We start from the raw sequence: 21,463 nt of genomic DNA, 5'->3' as shown, positions 1-21,463 counted from the left end.
GTGACTTTCTGACCTTGAGGGCATCAGTCAGTTCCTTCAGAATAGTTCTGGTCAGCCTGTTTCCGTTCAGTGCCAGGGTCTCCAGGTGTGGCAGGGCGGCCAGCGTGGGCAGGAGCAGGAGAAACGCCTCGTCTGTCAGCTCGGTGAAGCCCAGCTCCAAGCTGACCACGGTGGACGCGTGGCGCTGTAGGTGTATACACAGACGCTCCATGTCCCGGGCCGTCAGCGGGATACCGGACAGATCCAACGCCCCGCTGGACAGAGGGGCCGACAGCACCGCCTTCAAACTGCAGATGGACACGTGAGCCAATATTAGGATCAATGTAGTAGGATCAAGTAGCTGCATATTACAAGCATTTTATCTTAAATTTTCATAGCATTGCATGATTGCCCTGCACTTGTAACCATTTTGGTTGTTAGTCTCATTCCATGCCAGGAGATGCACGTGGTAATTACATACAATAACATCACACGTTTTGCAACATTAGCCACCTCCACTCATCAAATAAAACCTGCAAATTCACACTTCTCAAAGACAGCATGGCAACATGGTACTGTTTCCATTTTCACATTTGCTTCCTATTGGCTGTAATTTATGCACTGTGAGGAACTCAGCACACAATGTATGAAACAATGGGTTGTTATACAGACTATGATGGACTTAGGCACTCAGTTTTCAGCAGACCCTCAAATGCTACAACCTGAATCAACACATAGCTGCAGACAGCATTCTCAATTATGGGTCAATCCAGCACAAAATGATGTTTTGGTCGGTAAACTTTGGTGCTGGTCTGCCACGCCAACAGGATCAGAACCATTATGAGGCAAAAGAACTTAATCAGTTGAATACCGATTATTGCTGGCCAGTGTAAGCAGCTATAAAGGAGTTCTGTTTGTTTGGTCGTTGGACATTATGATCTGTTTTATTTAAAACATGGAGCTTATTTTTGGAACACATTAATTTCAGACAGTGATGTCACACTCAACATGTATGCTCACTGTACCTGTCTGATTTCACTGACTTGATGCACATATATTTGCATTTACTATGGCGAACCCATGCTATCATTCATTACCCACTTCATTCTCGTCTTTCAAACAAACATCCAACCTCAAGGTCCCCTTACTGACTTTTTGTGTACTCTTGTTGAATTCTAAGCCAACATGAAAGTCAAAAAAGTGTCACAGGTGAAAGTATAACAGCTACTGTTGTCAATAGATCTCCATGACAGCTGAGCAAACTCCATCTGCCGATGAAGACCATGTGATATGGTTGAAAGCAATAAAGAGGACCAGGAGCTGTTGTTGTTTTGTCAAGTTTGTAAGTTACTCAGTCACTTTCCAGTCTCATCAGTCTACTATGATGTAGCACATTTTATTTGCTGTTTTGATCGAATATGAAGACACTGAGGTGAATTGAATGAGAGTATATATTTTGGGAAACTGATGAAAATATCGATATCGTCCGTTCAATTCAGCTGAGCCAGAAGCTGGTTAGCTTAGCTTAGCACAGCGAATGGAAACAGCTAGCCTGGCTCTGTCCACCTACCAGCTCCTTGAAAATTCGTTAGCTAAGATGTTTGTGTGACATTGATCTTCTCATCTAACTCTGGGCAAGAAAGCAGACAAGCGTCAAAATGTCAAGCTGTTTAATCAGGGGAAACTTCGGGTATATCAGCAACTTCAATGCAAACTCCAAAAGCAATGCCAGGTGCGTCTGCCTATTACAGCCCTGTGGTGAACCCTATGGCGGAGTCCACCGTGCATGAGGTAATGTGCTGAGGGAATATGTACTGTACCTTGGCAGCTAATGGAAACTACATAAACAGCACACTTGAGAACCACAAACACTGCAGCTGAAAGACCTCTGGGGTCACACACACACAGACAGAGAGACACAGAGGGATTTAGGGCTTAAGAAACTGAAGTTCATGGAATGAAAAATGGCTGTTGAGCAGCAAAACACTTAAAGCTGTGCTCTCCATCCACACGGTCCGAGCTAAAAATAAACCCAGTGGGGAGAGGGGAGAGAATTAAGTGAGCCGAGCACAAAGGGCTGATCTGGGCTCCGGTCCACAAACAAAGAAAAACTGAGCTCATGAGTTTCATTTTTCCAGCTTACAAATAAAAGCAGCGCTCACAATACAATACACACTGGACATGAGCGCCACCGTTAGTTATCACCCACAAATGCCACACATGCAAGTGAGGTCTGAAGACACACAAGCAGTGTAGTTCATTACTGCTCAACCTGCTGGAGGTGAATCTGCTCCTTCAGCTGGCCAGAAGTTCACTGAGAAACAACAGACTGTGGTGGAGACACTGGGATTCAACTATTATCCTCCGCTAACAGCTGAATATATTTATCTACTCACATACCAGAGAGACTTCAGAGGAATCTAGGCCAGCGCAGCCCAAAGCAAAGCAGCGAACGTGGGTCAAATTTAGCCTTCCAAAAAGGTTTTACTCACTATCTCGAGGGTCCAAAGAGTGATCTGTCACTGCGCTACATTTTTGGTTGGACCTCTGGGGGCAAAACATGCAACTGGCTGTCAATTTACCAACATCGGGTTGCTGAAATATGTAGACACTGGGTTGATTTTTAGCCACACTGTTGGCATGGCAACCAGAGATGGCAATGTTTAAGCCTGTCTCCTCGAAACAACGTCTGTACATATCACTAAATGGTTTTCATAGTTGCGTTATGACATGATTATTTTCACGTGTGTGTAAACTGTCAGACAGCGGTGAAAAACGCCCATCATGTTTCCCCACAATCTTTTATGTCTTGTTTTGTCCAACCAGCTGCCCCAAACCCAAAGATATGAGCAGAAAATCTTGACTGGAATGGAAAAGAAATCGCTCCAGTAATTAATTGACCATCAAAATAGTTGGTGATTAATTTTCTGTTGTTCAATTAATTGATTCTGAACTAATCAATGCAGCTGTTACAGCACTAGCGTAGCTGTGAAGTTGCATTCCTGTCTTGTTTGCTAGTAGCTCTGTCTCAATATTGGAAAATATTTATAAATTTTGCATGTACGATTCATAGACTTGGGGTCGTTCACTAAACCGCTGCTGTTGTATTTAACAAGCAGCAGGTCAGCCTTTAAACAGTGACTTTCAATTTGTTGTCATGGTGATTGCAGCATCATCCTCATATCATAGTCATCAGCTTAGTTCCCCGTGCCTGTCTGCTAACTGAGCTCTCATCATTTCAGACGTTACGCTCCTCTCCTGCTCACTGACCCCCAACCTGCCTGCACACCTGCAGCAGGTGGGTTATTCCCCATAGATACACCTGCCCTGTAGCCCATTTCTCTGCCAGATCATCTATTGTGTGTCATGGCCCTCCAGTCCTGTTTGTCTTTCTGCCTGCATAAAGGGCTTGTTTACGGGCTGCCTGCCTTTGTCCCTTGGTTGGTTCTTATTTGCATCTCCTCTACCTGTTATAGAAGCTGATGCTGTTCAAATAAGCCTTGTTTTAAATGACCCATGTTTAGGATTTAGTTGCATCTAGCAGTGTGGATGCAGGCTGCAACCAACTGCATACCTCTCACCTTACTCTCATCATTACTTTTGAGAAGTTGGATCTACAGAATGTCTTTTCTTTTTCATCTATATAAGTCCCAACAAACAGCAACATCGAAGGTTTTGAACCACCACGAACTCCACACGAGATCTGCAGCATTAAAACTAACAAAAGGACGAGTGGTGACACGGTGTGGTGTTAATTCTTTGTTACACACAATGATCACCTGTAGTGAGTTACCTCATTTGGAGGAGCTCAGGTTCATCCACAAAGCAGTGAGACACCTTAGGCTTATAACGGGATACATTACTTACTCCATGCTACAAGTAACCATGACACATGAGGCATCTTTTGTGTGGTTTTAGCTCATTCAGACGGCGCGCTGCTTGTTAAAATTGCACTCTTGACAAATACAATGAGAGCAGGGATTCAGGCAGCATATTTGTTGTCAGCCACTGGCCTTCACATCACCGATACTTGCTGAAGTCTGAATAGCTCTCATCTGGCTTTTGCCCCTTTCACATCACTTCTGTGTTCTACTCTGCCATCTGGTTTGTCTCTCATGAACCACACAGTCAGCGGTCTCAGGGGACTTTAACATGTTGCTGCAATTTCTTCTGCAGTTACTTATATCACCAGTTCAAACGTTCATCCATCATCCATCCCTTATCTATAACTGCTTATCCTCAAATATGGTCAAAACAAAACTCTGGCAGATGTTCATACAGCACTTTATGATCAGGGCAGGAACTCCAATAAAAGACGTCTAAAAAACAGCAAACATAAATCCATATTTATGTAAATTACAGTGAAATAAATACCTCAAATTATTCATCTAAGGCTGCTGCAAAACGTATTATTTATGCAGCAGTGGTTAGATGCTCTGTGTGCTATTTCATTTTTGTTCCATATTAAAAAAAAAAAAAACACTGGCAGTAGCAAGGTTTCCACAGAATTTCATGTTTTTCAGGTTTGCTTTGGCTCGGCTGCAGTCCCTCGGCCTGCATCATTGTCACCACCACTACCTTAAAACATCCCCGGTGGGAAATCTGGATAGCTGAGCGCCGGCTACAGCTGCTCTCCATAACAGCTGGATGTGCTCACACTTTAAATTAGCACTACATGGACCAGAACACACAGCAAACGACCACATATAGTACAGTGTTAATGCAGAATTCCCTGATGTTTTGACCACTTGAGGGAAGGAGAACAAACTGAAAACACAACCTTGACTATTGTTATCACCTTATGAAGCTGTTTTGGAGAACGTGTTAAAAAGCAGTGGCTTCTTCAAACATCCAGCAGAAATGGTGCAACATGTTCATTTAGACTCATACTTCTGTCCAATGTTCACTCTCCCTTTAGCTGAGGCTGAGATATCATGGCAGAATGGTAATGGCAGTTTGCAACAGGCGACCAAACGTGAATGCCATATGGCAAGGAAGAAGGCTTGGGCTGAGGTCACATATGTCAGAGATCTTTAAGAGGTGGAGTATTGTCGGTTTTGTGATAAATATTTGTTTATCATGAAAAACTTTGCCTGTTAATTGTTGTTAGCAATTCAAAATGAACTAGAAAAAAATAAAACACCTTGAGTCTGATGAGGCCGGCAGCCATTGTCTGGGTAAGTGGTCTAAAACCACTTCCCGCAGAGGCCCTGGAGGTTTGTGCACCAACCCATTTCCTCCTCCCTGAGTGAAAGTGTGCTAATTAGTTAACAAAGCTGTCGCAGCGATGCCCTCGTCTCTCCATTAGACGTGGTTTGAGACCACTGATCTAATCGCTGCAGCTCATATTCTCCTCCCGTGCTCCCATTCTCCACCTGCCGGCTGTCTCCAGTCTTCGTCTGAAGTAAGTACGTACGGGGAAATGTTTCTGGACTTCTTTCCCAAGCTTCCACCCCTTCTCCCTCTCTTTCCCCAGACAATCTGCAACTTCTCTCCAGCAACGCTCCGCCCTCCTCAGATTAAAGCAATAAACAAAACAGGCAAGACCGATAGTGTTCGAATAAAAGCAGATGAGACGCTGAGAGAGCTCGTGATGTATTTGGCTTCAGACCAGAATCCCACGCTACAGAGAGAGACACACCCCCAGTCCCAACTGAGGTCACCCACCCTGTCTGGACAACAACCAGAGTGCTGGTGGGACAGAGGGCTGAGAGTGTCCTTTGAGACACACACACAAAGAAACTGTGTCTTTTTACTCTAATGTTACGACGCATATGATCAGGTTCAACAGTTCGTCAGTTAGATAGTCATTTTTCAAACCATGTGTCTCTGATTTCAGGCAGAAGTTGAGTTGGGGGGCAGCCGTGGCCTAGAGGTTGGAGAAGCAGCTTGTGATCGGAAGGTTCGATTCCCCCACTGGACCGGCAGAAACAAATTTGGGTGTGGTGGAGTATTCCCTCCCCCTCCATTAGCCGGCTGATGTGCCCTTGAGCAAAGCACTTAACCCCCCCAATAGGCGCTTGATTGCAGCCCACTGCTCCTGTGTGTGTTTCACTGCATGTTGCAGCTTGCATGTGTGTGTGTTTCAACAGCGATGGATGCAGAGAAGCAATTTCCCAGTCTTGGGATTAATAAAGTAAAAGAAAATAATAATAAAATGTCACTGTCTGAAAGTCAATGGCAGATTGTAGCAGCTGTAGTCAGAAAGAAAACACCATCATACATTACGTGTGTGTTAGAGACGGTGATAATCGTGGCCACTCACACTCACTACTTTCATCATAATTTGTAGCTATTAGTCAGAGGAGTGCTGCGCTTCTGTCCAATCAGAACTGTAGGCGGGACATCCGTCCTGCTAACTGAGCCAACAAGAAGGTAGACAGAGGGAACGTATTTCTAAAGGTTGTTTTTAATCAACATCATAGTTGCCGTGAGTTAAAAATGTGGATTCGTGTTGGTGGGCGAAGCACTGAATTTTAAACATTTCATTTTGGAAATTCAAACAATTCTCCAAAATATCATACAGTAAAAGCTAAAACATGGCTGCATGTTTTGGGAGGTGCTTCGATCTAACAGAAGGTGTAAACAGATAGCACTTATTTGGCTGAAACAAAAACCGGTAAGGTCCTTGAACTGCCCTTGTACCACTGTGTGACCTTGTTAGATGCCTCATTTCTTTCTTGGCTCTGAGTCGAGCATGGTCTGGTATGGCTCAACAGAGCATGACACTGATCTATCTTCACAGAGATGGACATTTTCAGAAATCTATTAGGAACCAGAAGAGATCATTTGGGCCCAAACTGTTCCGTGCCCATAGTCTAATGACCTGCGTTCCTCAAATTACTACATTGAGGAGAAAATATCTGATGAGTCATAAGCTACTCCTCCACTTATCCCCAGAAATGTAGCCTGCAGAAAGATGCAGGGACCCCGTCACATCCTGGATTTCATATCACATGTCTGAAAATGCCACTTTTGTCTCAGCTCGTCTTCAGCTCATCACCATGAGGCTTAACTGTATTTCACCTTCATCCCTGTATCATCCTCTCTGGATGATCCGTCCTTATATAGTATATGCACAAATCTACATCGTGCAACCCCCCCCCCCCTCTCGGCCTGATCTCCTCCTGTGAGCGATCTGAAACCGCCCACTTGTTTCCTGAAACAGACTCACAAGGTGAATCCAGGGGAAAGTGACTACATTTCAGCAGTGTTATCCTCTTCAGACATCATGCCGGGGTCTTTAAGACAGGACATTTATTTATTAGAATAAGCTCTTGTTGTATTGTGCATTCCATGTATGGCTTCAAATTCTGCCCTTACTTCCCCTCCTGCCTGCCTGTGTTTCTGTCGCCCCCAGAGATCATTTATCACTCAGTCAGCTGCTATGTGTGCACACTGAAGATGGCACGTCTCCTTTTCCCTCCTCTTTCCTCTCCTAAAGGTGAGAAAACACCTCCCCTTCCTTCTCCTCCTGTGCAACAAGGTTTACAAAGGCAGCACAGAGGGTGTGAGCACTAAGGTTTATGCCTGCCTGATGGCGTCACTGTTAACCCACAATGATGGAGGAGCAGGGTCATTCTCCGTCTAAATGGACGGCTGTGACAGACTTCAATGACTCCACTCCAGTCATCTCGCTCATTAGTTTTTTTTTAATCGTGTGCCATCAGAAGCTGTATTTATGCACACAGGCAATCACTTTAGCATCTCATTACACTGATTAGACCAACTTGAACCAGAGAGGAGGAGCATGGGAAATCAGCTGCTCGCGTGCTCAGGTGGAATACATTTCCTCGCTCCTCGCTTTTAACCTTCAGTCACTCCGGTCCGCCATCCTAAAGGCCACAAAGCTCTTCTTTCTGCCCCGCTCAGTGAGGACGGAGGATATGTAAGAGCAGCCTTCACCGGAGTCTTCTACTGGCTGACACGCTCTCTTATTGGATATCAGTTATTGATGGGACGTTTCTGCTGCTCTAGCCATCACAGCATCACTGGACTTTCACACCAGAGCGACGCCAGATAACAGGTGAACCTTTATTAAGGACGGAATTAAAGTCAGAGAGAGCAGGAGAGTCTGCAAGTCGGCAAGAAACACATTTTACATCATGTATCATCATTTCCATTCAGTCACATTAGAGGCTGATGATACAGCTACAGAATTTGAATTTCCTTTAAACATTTGGACTAAGGCACATGGATGAGAAGCAAGGATGCCGTCTAACAGACTGTACCCATTGTTCTCCATGACACTGGCTGGACACCACTTGTCCAGCTGCTGCATGGCGTCCTCATGAAACAGCATTATTTTATCTTTTTATTTATTTATTTGTCTATTGACCCACATAAGTATTTTTCTGGTGTGCTTTCATAAGCTGAACTGCAGAGTCCACAGCTATTCAGGGGACTCATATGAAGCTATTATTGGTTTAGCGCCCTTGAATGAGGACAGACATTGGAAGCCAGAGTAAGAATCACTAATGTGAGATGCTTTGTTTACATGTTTGTTTTTTTATTTTCAACTGTAGCAGCTCTTTAGCCTTTTCTTTTCACCTCTTCATCATATCTTAGTCCTGATATAATCAGTTTTTGATACTGACACTGACTAAAATGACGAATAACTAATGGTTGCTCATAATGCAAATAGCACTATTAACTAACACTATGGACCTTTCAGGCACTTTTACCTCATTGTTTTGGTTTTTACGGCACATTTACTCTCATTGACCTCTGTATTCAACCATTGCCAGTAAAAAACCCCACAGTGGATAAACCCACTGCATGCTGACATGACCCTCCCTGCAGGAAACAGCAGACAGACAGAAACAGCAGCTTACTGGTAAACGTACAGCGCCGTTTAGCAGCTAAAGAAAAACACGTATTTCTCAGGGGTTGGTAGAGGCCAAAACAGAGCTAAAAGGGGTGCTAATATTGAACATACATTTACTGTGCTAAAGCTGCTCTGTGTCTGCAGGATGTGGCAGGTAGCTCTCTGAAACATGCTTTGCTGAGTCTTTGGGAAGTTTCACTGGCAGTAGCATTCATCATTTTATACTAACTACAAAAACAGTATCAAAGCTGGATGTTACTTATTATTGATTAAAATGCCAATTATTTTCTTGATTAAACAATTAACCATTCAGCCAAAGAAACATTAGACAACTGTTAAAAAGTGTCATTCAGAATTCCTCAGAGGCCACAGTGATAAAGTGGTGATAAACTAACTGATAAATCGAATAATCGTTGCAGCTCTAAATAGCAAATTATACAGATCAGTGTATGCGTTGTATAATTAGTTCGTAGCATGGAATTGGGCCATGTGACCGTGTGTCTGTCAGCTTGTTCTGATAATTTTCTGCCCCCTAGTGGCCAACAGTTGATTACTACGTGCTACGATTACTGGTGCCTCGCCACCAGAGAGAGGACCACATCTACTGTCCACCGGAAGCAGGACATACAGCAACTTGATGTTTGGGAAGATAAAAAACAAGTGGAAATGACTGTATACCAATCTTCTGTCATAAAGAAAATAGTTTTCAACATTGTGGTAATTTCAGTTACCATCTTTTAGTTGAATAATGTTTTGATGAAACCACACTGTGCCTGAAGCACTTAGCCTCCAGCCGGCTGTTCATCTACAAAATACACTGAATACACTAAACAAGAGTTACTCTGTACAAAGTGTCTTTATCTGTGTCAGGCAGCAGTGGAGCTCAGTGGGTAATACCATTATTCACACAGCTACAAGAGGTCACTGGTCCACTGGGAATAAACATGAGTCACACTGAGGCAAAAACAAATGACGGTGTTGCCTTGTGGAGGAGGCTGGAGATAGAATTGCAAACCATCAGTCCTTTCAAATCAGTTTCAAACGCCCTGGTGCATTCATATTCAGCCATGCCACTGCATTCAAAGCAGATGACTTGTGTGGCACCATGTCAACGTACAGCAGCGGGCTTTACATCATGGACACACACAACAAAGGTTACATTTGAATTTCTTTGCTTCATCACAATACTAGATATGACCGTGTGCTGCATAATGCAGGAGGAATGAATGTGTTTCTAAACAAGTATGTGTTCTGTAGATGACAGGGGACAAAATAATGCTTTTTGGTATTTTTGATCTGAATGAGACGTGTGGAAGTGAGAAGGAAGCAGCGGGATTAAAGTTAAAGACATGAGCTCCACTAGCCCGTCTGGACTCACAAATTCACAGTTTTTCCTTCTGAGCCCTGTCAGAGAAGATCATTAACTTTCTTTCAAAAGCACAATCCGCCTGAATCACCTTTTTCGCTGAATCTTTCATTGTCTCGTCATCACACAGCACCGCCGGAGGTTCTGTCATAATCTCATATATTTTTAGAAATGGGTGTTTCATTGTTTCCCTGTTCTGCTCCGTGTGCTATGAACACAGAGTTGCTGCAAAGCCAGCAGCAGCCTCAGGGTAATGATGCCGTTCAGTTAGAAAAGGCAGAAGTGTACAATTTGAGACCTGGATGGAGGGCAGAGAGAATGATTCAGAGGATGAGTCAAGGGAAAGCGAAAAAAAGATCTGGATTAAAATGAGAAAAGGGAGAGGAACAAAGTGAATCCAAGAAGTTTTCAAGCCCTCAGATAAATTGTGAAACGTCATTATCTCATCATTGTAAGTCACAGCCTGCATTAATATTTCAAGACTGAAGTTAACATTCTGACTTAAACTCATTTTGACAACTGCTTTTGGGCTGCTCAAATTCAAAACAGACGTTACATGTTCCTGCAATGAATCTAAGTGAAGCCAAAAAGGAGGAAGTCAAAACAGCACCAAGACAAAGGGAAGAGTCCTTATTCAAACTGAGGATAAATATTAAAATGTGTCTCCTCTTTGTTGTGAGTTGTGAGTTTAACGTAGCATGGATAGATGGTCAGAGTTCTGCTGCAAACACTTGGAAGTGAATGCCATACAGTTTCGAGATGATGAATACTGGCACAGAATAGCCAGGAGACATATTGATGCTGCAGTTGTGTCTGCAAATGCATCACAATGACAGCTGAAACGTCAATAGTCACATACTGTACATCATAGTTACATACGTCATAGCATTTGTTTACCTGCTTATCAGTCTGTGCCCATAGATGCTAGATCCCACTGGACTTGACTGATTTGGAAATTGATTAAAAGGCGAAATTATCTTTATATACTGATATTTTTACTAGAAATTGCATGTTTTTAACAGATTAGCATTAAAAATGTTCAGATTGTTTGGACAAGACTAAAGCTACAGGCTTGCTGGATGGAGTTTCATTGCTTTATTTAATTTTTTAAAGCTGCTATAATCAATATTCTCTTATTAAGTATGAATCACATGACCACTAGTGTGTGAATGGTGTTACTCGTAGTGATGAAACCACAGACAATGAATCAGCCAGTTCCTTTCAGCTCTTTAAATTGATTCAGCATTGCTAAGCTTGTTGTTTTGGTTTTACGGCCCTCGACTTCTCTGATTTGGTTCAGTCTCACTGCCAGATGTTGCAGGCAGCTGTTTTCAGTGAAACTCTGATAAACCCACTGCACACTATCTACCCAGCACCAAACAACGCACAGACAGCAACTCCATGGTGAACATAATGGAGCATTTAGCAGCTAAAGATCAGATAAGAGATATTGACCTCTGCTCGAGGAAGAGTAAATATTGAGCTTCCATCCACCAGATGGCCAGAAACATGACTCCAAATGAATGCTAATGTTGCTTCTCATTAGGCAACTTAAGATGTGATGTCAGTGTTGTGTTGACATGTTGCTTCTGCTGCCCCCAAGTGCAAAAATCAATCACTGCAGATTTGCCTTAAGTGTGGTTCACTGGAAGCATTGGATAAGAGATTTGGCACGTTTGGCATGTTTAGCTGCTCTGCATCAGGTTTGAGTAAAGCTTCATCGGCCTCAGAAATCTTTCATCAACAAACAGCATTTAAGACATCAAACATCCTCTACAGTCAGAGCTCTCCAAGCTGATTAGTGTAAATGAATGCTTGTGAGAGGTTTGCAACAAAATCAGCTGTGATTGAGTATGAAAGGGTCCAATCCTAACCCCATCCCAGTAATTTCCTGCTGCACTGTCTGATAGGAGTTTGCAGGTTCTTAGTATCTTCATAATGTAGCTGAAAAGTGGCTTCAGGACATCAGAATATTAAATGTTTGCTTGAGTATCAGCTGCTTCGGATTAAAAAGGTGGTCCAGTGGGTGTAAGCCCACCCTGACATCATCCATTGGCCTCATCATCTTGAAACCTCGAGGCATGACAGCTGTCACTGCTTTGTTTTTTTGGAGCCAGAAGTGCCAATATGTGGATGAGAGGGTGGAGCTGGAGAGGCTGCACATTGCTACGCCTCTATCCTGACTGGACCTGATTGAGAACACGAGGACATGCTGTGGTAGCAACGCCCGTAAAGCACACCCTATTTATCATCTATTTTACTCTAAATAGGACTATAATTTACAAAATGAACATCATGCTGTATTGAAGAAGACATGAAACTAGTCATTGAGGCCACGCATTAACGAGGAAACTGTTTACTGAGGTAAGAGATCAAGTGAGAACTAGGGTCATTTTCCCATTACCTCACATACAATCAGAGTTTTTGCAACCAGCAGAGTCCCCCTTGTGGCCTTTAGGAAGAATGCAGGTTTAAGACAATTTGTCTTTGGCATCACTTTTCAGGCCCATGAGCTCCATCACTATTTATATTGTGTATGGTAAAACCCCATATTCCTCTGAACTGGCTGCTTAATTCTTCATGGTCTTCAGACCCGTACATTTTAACATATATTAGGGCTAATATCTTCCTCGCCTGGTTTTGCCTGCTGGTGAAACTGAGTCAACACTCAACTTCCCTCTCTGCTGGCTGTCAGAGCACAGGTGGGAGGCGGCCAATAAATCTGTCGGTGTGGCGGCCACAGCCAGCCAATCAGCAGGTGGCAGACACACTGACAGGCTGGCAAACAGACAGGCAGGCAGACAGAACAAGACACACCGAGGTAGACTGCAGGAGAAAGCAAATGTATCATTCATTATTAAAGGTGGAGACTGATCATTCGTGTGTGTGTGCGTGCGCACGTGTGTGTGCAGTATATCAGTGTTAGATGAGTTTCCATGGCAAACAATTTGTGGTCAAGCAAAACCTCAGTAAGACCTCATTATACCCCCCCCCCCCCCCACCCCCAACATGATGAAAATTAAACATGCCACTTGGAAAAAAATGCACAGATCCAAGACCCAGAGGAGGCTGACAGACAGACGGACAGACAGACAGACACACAGGCAGTCAGACAGACAGGCAGACAGACAGACACACAGGCAGTCAGACAGGCAGACACACAGACAGACACACAGACAGACAGACAGATGGACTGACAGGCAGACAGACAGACAGGCAGACACACAGACAGACACACAGACAGACAGATGGACTGACAGGCAGACAGACAGACAGGCAGACACACAGACAGACAGACAGGCAGACAGACAAACAGGCAGACAGACAGACAGACAGACAAACAGGCAGGCACACAGACAGACAGGCAGACAGACAAGCAGACAGGCAGACAGACAAACAGGCAGACAGACAAGCAGACAGGCAGACAGACAGACAAACAGGCAGACAGGCAGACAGACAGACAGACAGACAAACAGGCAGACACACAGTCAGACACACAGACAGACAGGCAGACAGACAGACAAACAGGCAACACAGACAGACAGACAGGCAGACACACAGACAGACAGACAGACAGACAGTTTTTTATGTGTTGGTTGTCAGTCAACATCTTAGAGTCATAGAGACACACCAACAGAGAATTTGTGGAGCATCTTTCAGCTCATCGTTTTGGTTTTAGGGGCTGAAACCTCACTGTTCAGGTTAAATCACACAGACACTGGCTGTCACAGAGTTTCCACATCAGATTTTCCTTCATCTCCATGAATAATTCCAGACAAAGTGACACATCGGAACAGTTTTAGTTTGTCTGGTTCTAGCAGCTCTGCAGCAACAACTCTCCTTCACAAAGTCTCCTCCTGAATGAGGTTTCAGCTTCTTAGCCATTAGCTCCCTCACCACAATAACACTGTACAACAGCCGGTATAACACTGTCTCTGTCAGGATGTGGTCTTGTGAAAGCTGCTTGTCGAGCACCCAAACTCCACCAAGCAGCTCACCCACTTTAGCATGTTTGTGGCTGCAATGACGCTTCAGCCCTTTTCATCACTGTGGGCTCCACAAACTAACTCAGACACACTGGCTGGCCTTTTAATTCAATAAATAAAATTAAATAAAAATTATCATTTGTCTGTTTCTCTTGCAAGGTGCAACTCTCTGCATCTATTTTTGCTTTGACAGTCGCCATGATGTACGTCATTGATATGACCAAACTGCTATGTGCGTCTGTGTTTGTCCACTGTTTTATGTTATGTTCTTTTATCACAGAAAAAATGCTGTCTGGAGTCTGGAGATGTTTTTTGTTCTTCTGGGTTGTTTTTTGTATTCATGAATTGCCTCACAGGCTGGATCAAATGGATTCCGCACCTCTGAAGTAGCGGTAGATGAAATACAATAGCCAAAAAGTTTTTGATAACAATTCTAACCATTCCTCAATGACTTCTGGTTTATGACAACTTGGGTCAATTTATAGCTTTGACCATCATCTCAAGCTCGGTGACTGTGATGGATGTTTATAACAGACAGTTTGGGTAATAATTTTACTGCTCACCAGTTTTTCTCTCACACATATGTGAAGTCTGAAGCAGCCTGTTGTAACTTGGCCATCGGCTCTGACTGTCTATGGTGACATTCGAGGACGATGCTGGTGTGTCCTCAAGGCCTGTGGAGCTTTTCTTGTCTCCATCTGCTCCTCTGTCTGCTGGCTCGCTCTTCATACCCAGAGTATGACCTTAATCACACACAGCTGATGGGCAAATAAAGCCAACTTCTTTTCAAGGAGACACAGGTCTCGTCCTTCTGCTGTTAAAAACAGTAACCCTGGCCTGAGAGTATCTATCTGTCTTGTCATACTGTTTACCTCACAGCTTTCTCTGCAGGGATCCCAGACCTTGGTTGTAAGGCAGAGAGGAGCCCAGGTCTGCTGGCTGCTCCACACTTTCAGCTGTGCAGCTGCTTCATTTCAAACCACAGAGTGGACTTGTTGAGTGCACTGAAAGGAGCTGTTGTTAAGCAGCCAGACAACGAACAGTAAGCCTTGTTAATCCTGCTTCTTTTTTCCATGATTCACAATCACAACTACTCTTCTTGAATACACAATGACAAGCTGCCTGCCAGTTGATTTACATCTTATATGCTCCTTCTTTAACAGCAGTGGTGGCTATTTTCACTACTACTGTGACGTCAGGAACAAAGTTCAGATCAGATCCAAAGGCAGAGCTGCCAGCTTAGTCTGATCAGGCCCCCCTTCTCTGTCCAATACACAGTCAGTGTCAGGCCTGAATCAGAGAGTTTGAGAGCAAATGCAGAGCTTTTTGTACTGTCTTCTCCCAAAAGAGACAAATCATTCTGAAACATTGCTTGTTTTGCAGAAATCTGCTTGCATTAGTATTCAAGTGCTCATAAAAAGTTCCGGGCCTCAGAGAGTAGTTGGGAGTGGCTGCATAAGAGTAAGCAAGAGAAGTCTTAAGTCATTTCTCTCTTCCTGTTTGTGCTTCTTGATCTTTATTCTGCCACAAACAGATATGAGTTTAAAATATCTGAGTCATGATGTTGGCAGCTGTCATGCCATGTGTAACATTTAGTGGATATTAACTCAAGCTGTGGGAATATATTAAAAAATACTGAGTAATGTTACAATGTTGGCCTGATGGAGATACCATCCAGCCAAAGAGAGTGCAGTGTGTCACACGTATATGAGATTATAGCAAAGACACATCTTAAAGTCAAAGAACAACTTCATCTCCCCTCCCCTTTTCTTTAAAAGAAACGATAAGTGATACTGCAGATATTGTGCATATTTTCCCAGATAAAACAGCTTATGGACATTATTTGTCTCTGGGTGGGCATATGTCACGGCAGGAGATGCACTGTTCCATGGTGCACTACTAACTGGAGCGCAAATGACATGTTTTATCACTTTTTCTAATAATGATGGTTATGTGCCATTTGTGATCTAAGCTGACTGACCATTCCATGTACATTTAAGTTTGTATTCCACTACAAGCAAGCTAGACTTGCTAGTTTCCACTTTGTGTCATTTCCAGCTGGCGAGTCATCAGCAGCTCCTGCACACTAAGGGCCAGAATTGCCTTGCTCAAATGTGTGCTGCCATTTTAATTAAGTTTGTGACTGCAATCTGTGTTTATGCAGCATCTGATTTACTGAAGCAGCGGCTCGTCATGCAGTAATGTGCCACATCTGCACCTGACAAACAGGTGCAAAAGCCACAGTAAATCTCATCCTTGGTTTTGTTCAGCATGGTGTACATTTTGGTCCTGGTAAGATTTACAATTTGCATGTGCAAAAAAAGACTTTATAGAGGCATATAGAGGTAACATGAACCTCTGTAGACGCTGGTCTACCCTGCACAGGTGAAGAAAGAGTTCAAAAAGGCAGCACTAATGCAGTAGAGTTCCCTGAAGCCCAGTTCAAGACAGGATCAAGATTTCAGGGGCAGGTCGGGAATGAAATACTCACTGTGCTCCTCTGTAATTTAACTCATCGTTCTGGATGATGAAATAACAGGATGTGGGCTGTGATAGACATGGACATTCAGCAGAACTACAGACTGTCTGAATGTCTTCATCCTGGAAGGAGTTTTCCAAAAGGTCAGATTTCAGTGACTTCAAACTGCATCCGTGTGTGTACGAAAGGCCAAAACACAAACATACCTGTGGACTCAACATGAGTGTTTCCGAGGTATTCAGGATCTTTGCCTGTTTGACCTCACCTTTGCCTTTTCGCTGTTGGATCTGTTTGCCTTTTGACTGTGTAATGAACCCCCAAGCCTTTCTGTTTCTCAGATCGTCGAATACCAAAGATTCTCATACTGATGCACAATGTACCCTTGAGCGTCTACATGAGATGCATCAGGCTTTCATCTAACTGCAGTGTAAACCATCAATACGAGAGGGTCAGAGCAACCTGCTGTCCAACATGTTCTGATCCCAGAAGGCCTTTCTCACACCTGGTTAATGTTACAGTCGCAGTTCAGTCCAGTCCAAAACTACCTGCTTAGGTTTTAAAAGATTTGGTTTCACACTGGAACATGAGCCTCGGTCTCCTAGGTGAAAGTCATGTGATTGTTTGACCCCTCCATCCACCCCACCTCCCTCCACTGACAGAATTTCTTGCTCTTTATACTACGTCACCTTGCTCTGAGTGTCTAATATTGCTATTGTTGAAAGCCTGTTTTTGATGCCCTGAGAATTAGACCAGGCTCAAACCACTTCTAGCAAGTAAAGACTGTGTTTTGTCAAATCAAGATTCTGTCACTGAGTCGTACTGTTGAGTTTATTTGCTTGTGTTTTACTCGTAACAGACGGTGGAGTGACAACACCAGTATCTTCACTAGAGTAGAGTATTCTGCACACCGGCTGCAAATTGCAACCACAGCTTTTTGTATTCACTCTACCCAGTTTGAAAAAAACACTGCACCCTCCAAAAACATTGAGGGGTAACAGCTGCAGTGGAAAACAAAATTGAGAAAAGTAAATTCTCCTCAAAGTAATCCAGTGATAGACATTTGGACGTCCATGGCTGAATTGGAAACAGGATCTGCTTGTAGCTAATATTGGCATAACTTTAATGGCATCAATTTACCAAAATGTAAGAATGTCCATTTGGTGTAGGTCATTGTGGCTGTAAATATTATATAGATATACATGCTCATACATGGGCAAGATTAAAATCACTGATCAGTGCCAGTATTGTTAAAATCAGTGAACCTCCCCTTGAGAAATAAATCCAGTCTGAATAGGGATTTAGAAACATTTGGCCTGGCTTCATCCAAAGAGTCCATCAGAAAATTGTTACTGACCAAAACATAACCACACTTGTCATTGCAAGATGCCACAATAACCCACAAACCTGTCAAAGAGAACTGAGGGGGCTGTCAGTGGATGATGTCTTTACAGTTCCTCAACTGTTCTTCAGCTGCACAGAAACATCTTTCATCCTTTTTATTGACTTCAAGAGGGGATGACATAATCAGCGTGGAGATGTGTATGTGTGTGTGTGTGTGTGTGTGTGTGTGTGTGTGTGTGTGTGTGTGTGTGTGCGTGCGCGCATAGGGAAGGCGCTAATGGCGTGCGCTCCATGCAAAAAGATGACTCAGTCTCATCTCCTGCCCTGAGACTCAGAGTAAATGGAGCCTGTCTCTCCTCCTGCAGATCACTCTGCCTGGAGTTCACGACAGCCTGAAGTATTGAGCGTCGATTAAATCTCATCCACCAGTCCAGAATTAGTTAACATAATTACCAAACTCATTTCATTTTCATCTCCGGCTATTATTTCATTCCATTACAGGTGAGACACTGCTTTAACAGCCACTGTTTTTAGCCCGCTACTCGATAAAACAAAAGCAACCTATCATTTCTATTGACTGTGAAAGCACCGGCAAACACCCAAACAGACTCTGCAGGGATCAGGTCTCGGGGCCCACACTGAATTGTTATTTCTCCCTCTCATCGCTCGCACATTTGTCTGCAAACTGCTCGGTAGAGGAGGTGACACCTGGTGTTCATGCTAACAGCGGAGGAGAGATTTTCATTTCCTACTGCTCCTCCATTCACACAGCAGTGGGAATCCTCTCTCCAAATGTGTTCTGCTACAACGTCATTTTTCTACCATCTGCTCCCACCAGGACGCATTAGCAGGTCTGGACTTGATGAAGGTTGTGTAGCATCACACAGCGATCGGGTTTACAGTGACGGCAGGTCAGAGGCAGAGAAAAGGTCTTTTCATCCCTTTAGGATGGACTCTAATATGGTGATTATGGATAACAATGTGTTTATATTGCAACTTTTTATCATGTTGTTACTGATATGGTTGATATATTTAAAGGGAACATTTTCCATTAAATAAAAACATCAAAAACTGCAACTGTTAAGGGCAACAAGTTAAATGTGATGGCCATGTCTACATGTGTAAGATGTATTACCTCAAATGTTATTATCCCCACACATCATAAAACATGTGTTAAGTTTATATATCACATTAGGTGACCATAAACTCACTTCAAATCTCTTCATAATCCAGGTGTTCTAAAGCCAAATGATTGTCCTCATAATATTTGTCACTTTCCACACTTTCTCTCTGTGTGAAAACAAAAGCAATAAACTTAATGAAGCTGAATATTAAGACACCTACAAGTCATAATGTGATGTTCTCTCTCTTTGAACTACTACATCTAAAGTGCAAATGATCTCATTTCCTTTCAGCTGCTTTGGCACACAGCGACTCTTTGTCTGGAGCAAGATTATCATCAGATTTTCTTCCACTTCCGGCTGTTGGTAGGAGGCTAATATGGAGCCTTGCAGGTGAAGTTTCTGGTGTTACTGTCGTCACGACTGCATGAACATTTGTCCTGTAAACAGGGGTTGACAGGTGCAAGGAGGGTGGGTCCTACTACTGTGAGAGTGTTGGGGTGCAGAGGAGGCAGAGAGAGGAGGAGGAGGAGAACGATAATCCTCATCCCTGAAATATTCTGGTTTAGTTTCTGTCATCATCTCTATGTTAAGCCATATGATCAGAAAGCAGCGCCGAGCTGCGAGGCGTCAGTGCACCGTGCGGAGATGGAGCAGCTCGTCGGCTCGAGCCGACACTGCAGGAGACAAATGAAGCGGCTGCAGGAGGCGGGTCAAGCTCACCTGGGTTCAGGTATGGCCTGCATCTGCTCCTCTGTGCTGTGGTCTGTCAGGAGCTGCGATGTTAAAAACAAACCCCACCAATGCAGCACTGCGCTCTGTTCTGAGACATCAGTCAAGATATCGTCTGTCTTATTCCAGGCATTCCTCTTCCTAGACAAAGCCTGGTGTCTACATCACCCACAATGCAACATGGCCACTGACACTTTGGTTGGAAGTTTGGGTGTGTTATGCTAATATTGGCTAATGTAGCGTGAAGCCGCTAGCCTAAAGAAGCGGGCTACAGAGGCGCGGCATCCTTACTTCTTTCTAACTCCCACATTTCTGTCAGTTTCAGACAAGCAGTCTTCAGCCCCCACCTACACTGACTCAAGTGACATCACTCGAGGACAATAAAGCGATCTCGCACAGCTCCCTCTGCAGCTACAAAAGGATTTATACTTTTTTCACATACAGTGTTCCCCTTTCATTTACCACTGCGCACCAGAGAGCGCAAAAATCACATTTCAACCAATAAAACCATCAATTAAAACTGTGATTTCCCATCTGTTTATAATTGGAGGCGGGGTGATATATCTTTGCTACGCTTACCCCATAAAATACAATTCATTTAATTAAATAGGACTGCAAGTTGAGTGCAGTATATGCAAACATTTCATTTTGAGAGCAGCCTTTAAAAGCCTTAAGTTAATTTTCTGGCTGTACTTTACGGAGCTGGAGGAACATATGGATTAGTTCTTTACAGTTGCTTTTCATGGCTGATTTGCATATTGTGTCACACTGCTGCATGCCGTATATCATATCCATCGGAATCTCCATTTTCATTTGGCTGCAGGCATTTAAAATGAGGTTTCTACTTAATGCAGGCGCAAATAGGGAGAGTGGAGACAAAGATAACCAAAATTAGAGCTGCGGCCGCAGACTCACAGCCTCAGCGAGCAGCATTTAGCTGTGCGATTGGACAGTCACACTGAAATCCAGACAAAATAATCCAAATAAAAAGACCATTCAGAGTGAGAGTGAAACTAAAAGGCAAAGCGAGCCACTGAAGGTGGCACAGAAGGAGCCGATTTCATCTCCGACTGTGAGAGGGTGAGAAAAGAAAGAGACAGAGACATCAGTTGACTTTTCCCTGGCATCCACAGGGGCAGCAGACGATGACACATTGACACACACTGAGATGTTAACAAAAACACATAGGCACACTGTGCAGTCACACACACACACACACACACCCACCCTCAGAGACACTCACCAGGCCTGAGGTTTCCTCTTGAGCAGGCCCTGTCTCCTCCACTGAGAGTGGGGGCTGAGATGGTAGGTGAGCTGCCGACAAACCTTCTCCATCGCTCCCAGAGAGTCGCCCTCCTATGGACGAACAGAGACAGAGACGAGCGAACTGTCAGCTCAGTCACACAGAGGAAAATACATCCCCTTACTGGCCTGGCTGGAAGGATTCAGCAGGACAGGACCCGTGTGGAGAACAGCTGGTTGTAAATCCAAACATTCAACAGAACAACACAGACTTGAATCTGTGTTATCCCAGAAATGATTAAAACATGTGCTTTTCACAAACAAACACACACAAAAAAAATCTGTCAGTCATTTCTGAGCCACATCACTGCCTGCCCAGCACCAATTAGC

General features: G+C 43.7%; 1 protein-coding gene across 1 annotated transcript in view; it reads right to left on the bottom strand.

Moving 5' to 3' along the window:
* lrrc75a (leucine rich repeat containing 75A) overlaps window positions 1-21,463 on the bottom strand; it is a 45,570-nt gene that overhangs the window by 1,391 nt on the left and 22,716 nt on the right. Inside the window, exons 3-4 of the mRNA XM_041941351.1 lie at window positions 21,075-21,187; window positions 14-287 (exon numbers count right to left, since the gene is read on the bottom strand). Coding sequence (XP_041797285.1) covers window positions 14-287; window positions 21,075-21,187 — 387 coding nt within the window. The remainder of the gene's footprint in view (window positions 1-13; window positions 288-21,074; window positions 21,188-21,463) is intronic.

Source organism: Chelmon rostratus, chromosome 7 (assembly GCF_017976325.1).
Source record: "Chelmon rostratus isolate fCheRos1 chromosome 7, fCheRos1.pri, whole genome shotgun sequence".
Classification (NCBI taxonomy): domain Eukaryota; kingdom Metazoa; phylum Chordata; class Actinopteri; order Chaetodontiformes; family Chaetodontidae; genus Chelmon; species Chelmon rostratus.
The sequence above is the reverse complement of the archived record's forward strand: the minus strand, read 5'-3'. Positions and strand labels throughout refer to the sequence as shown.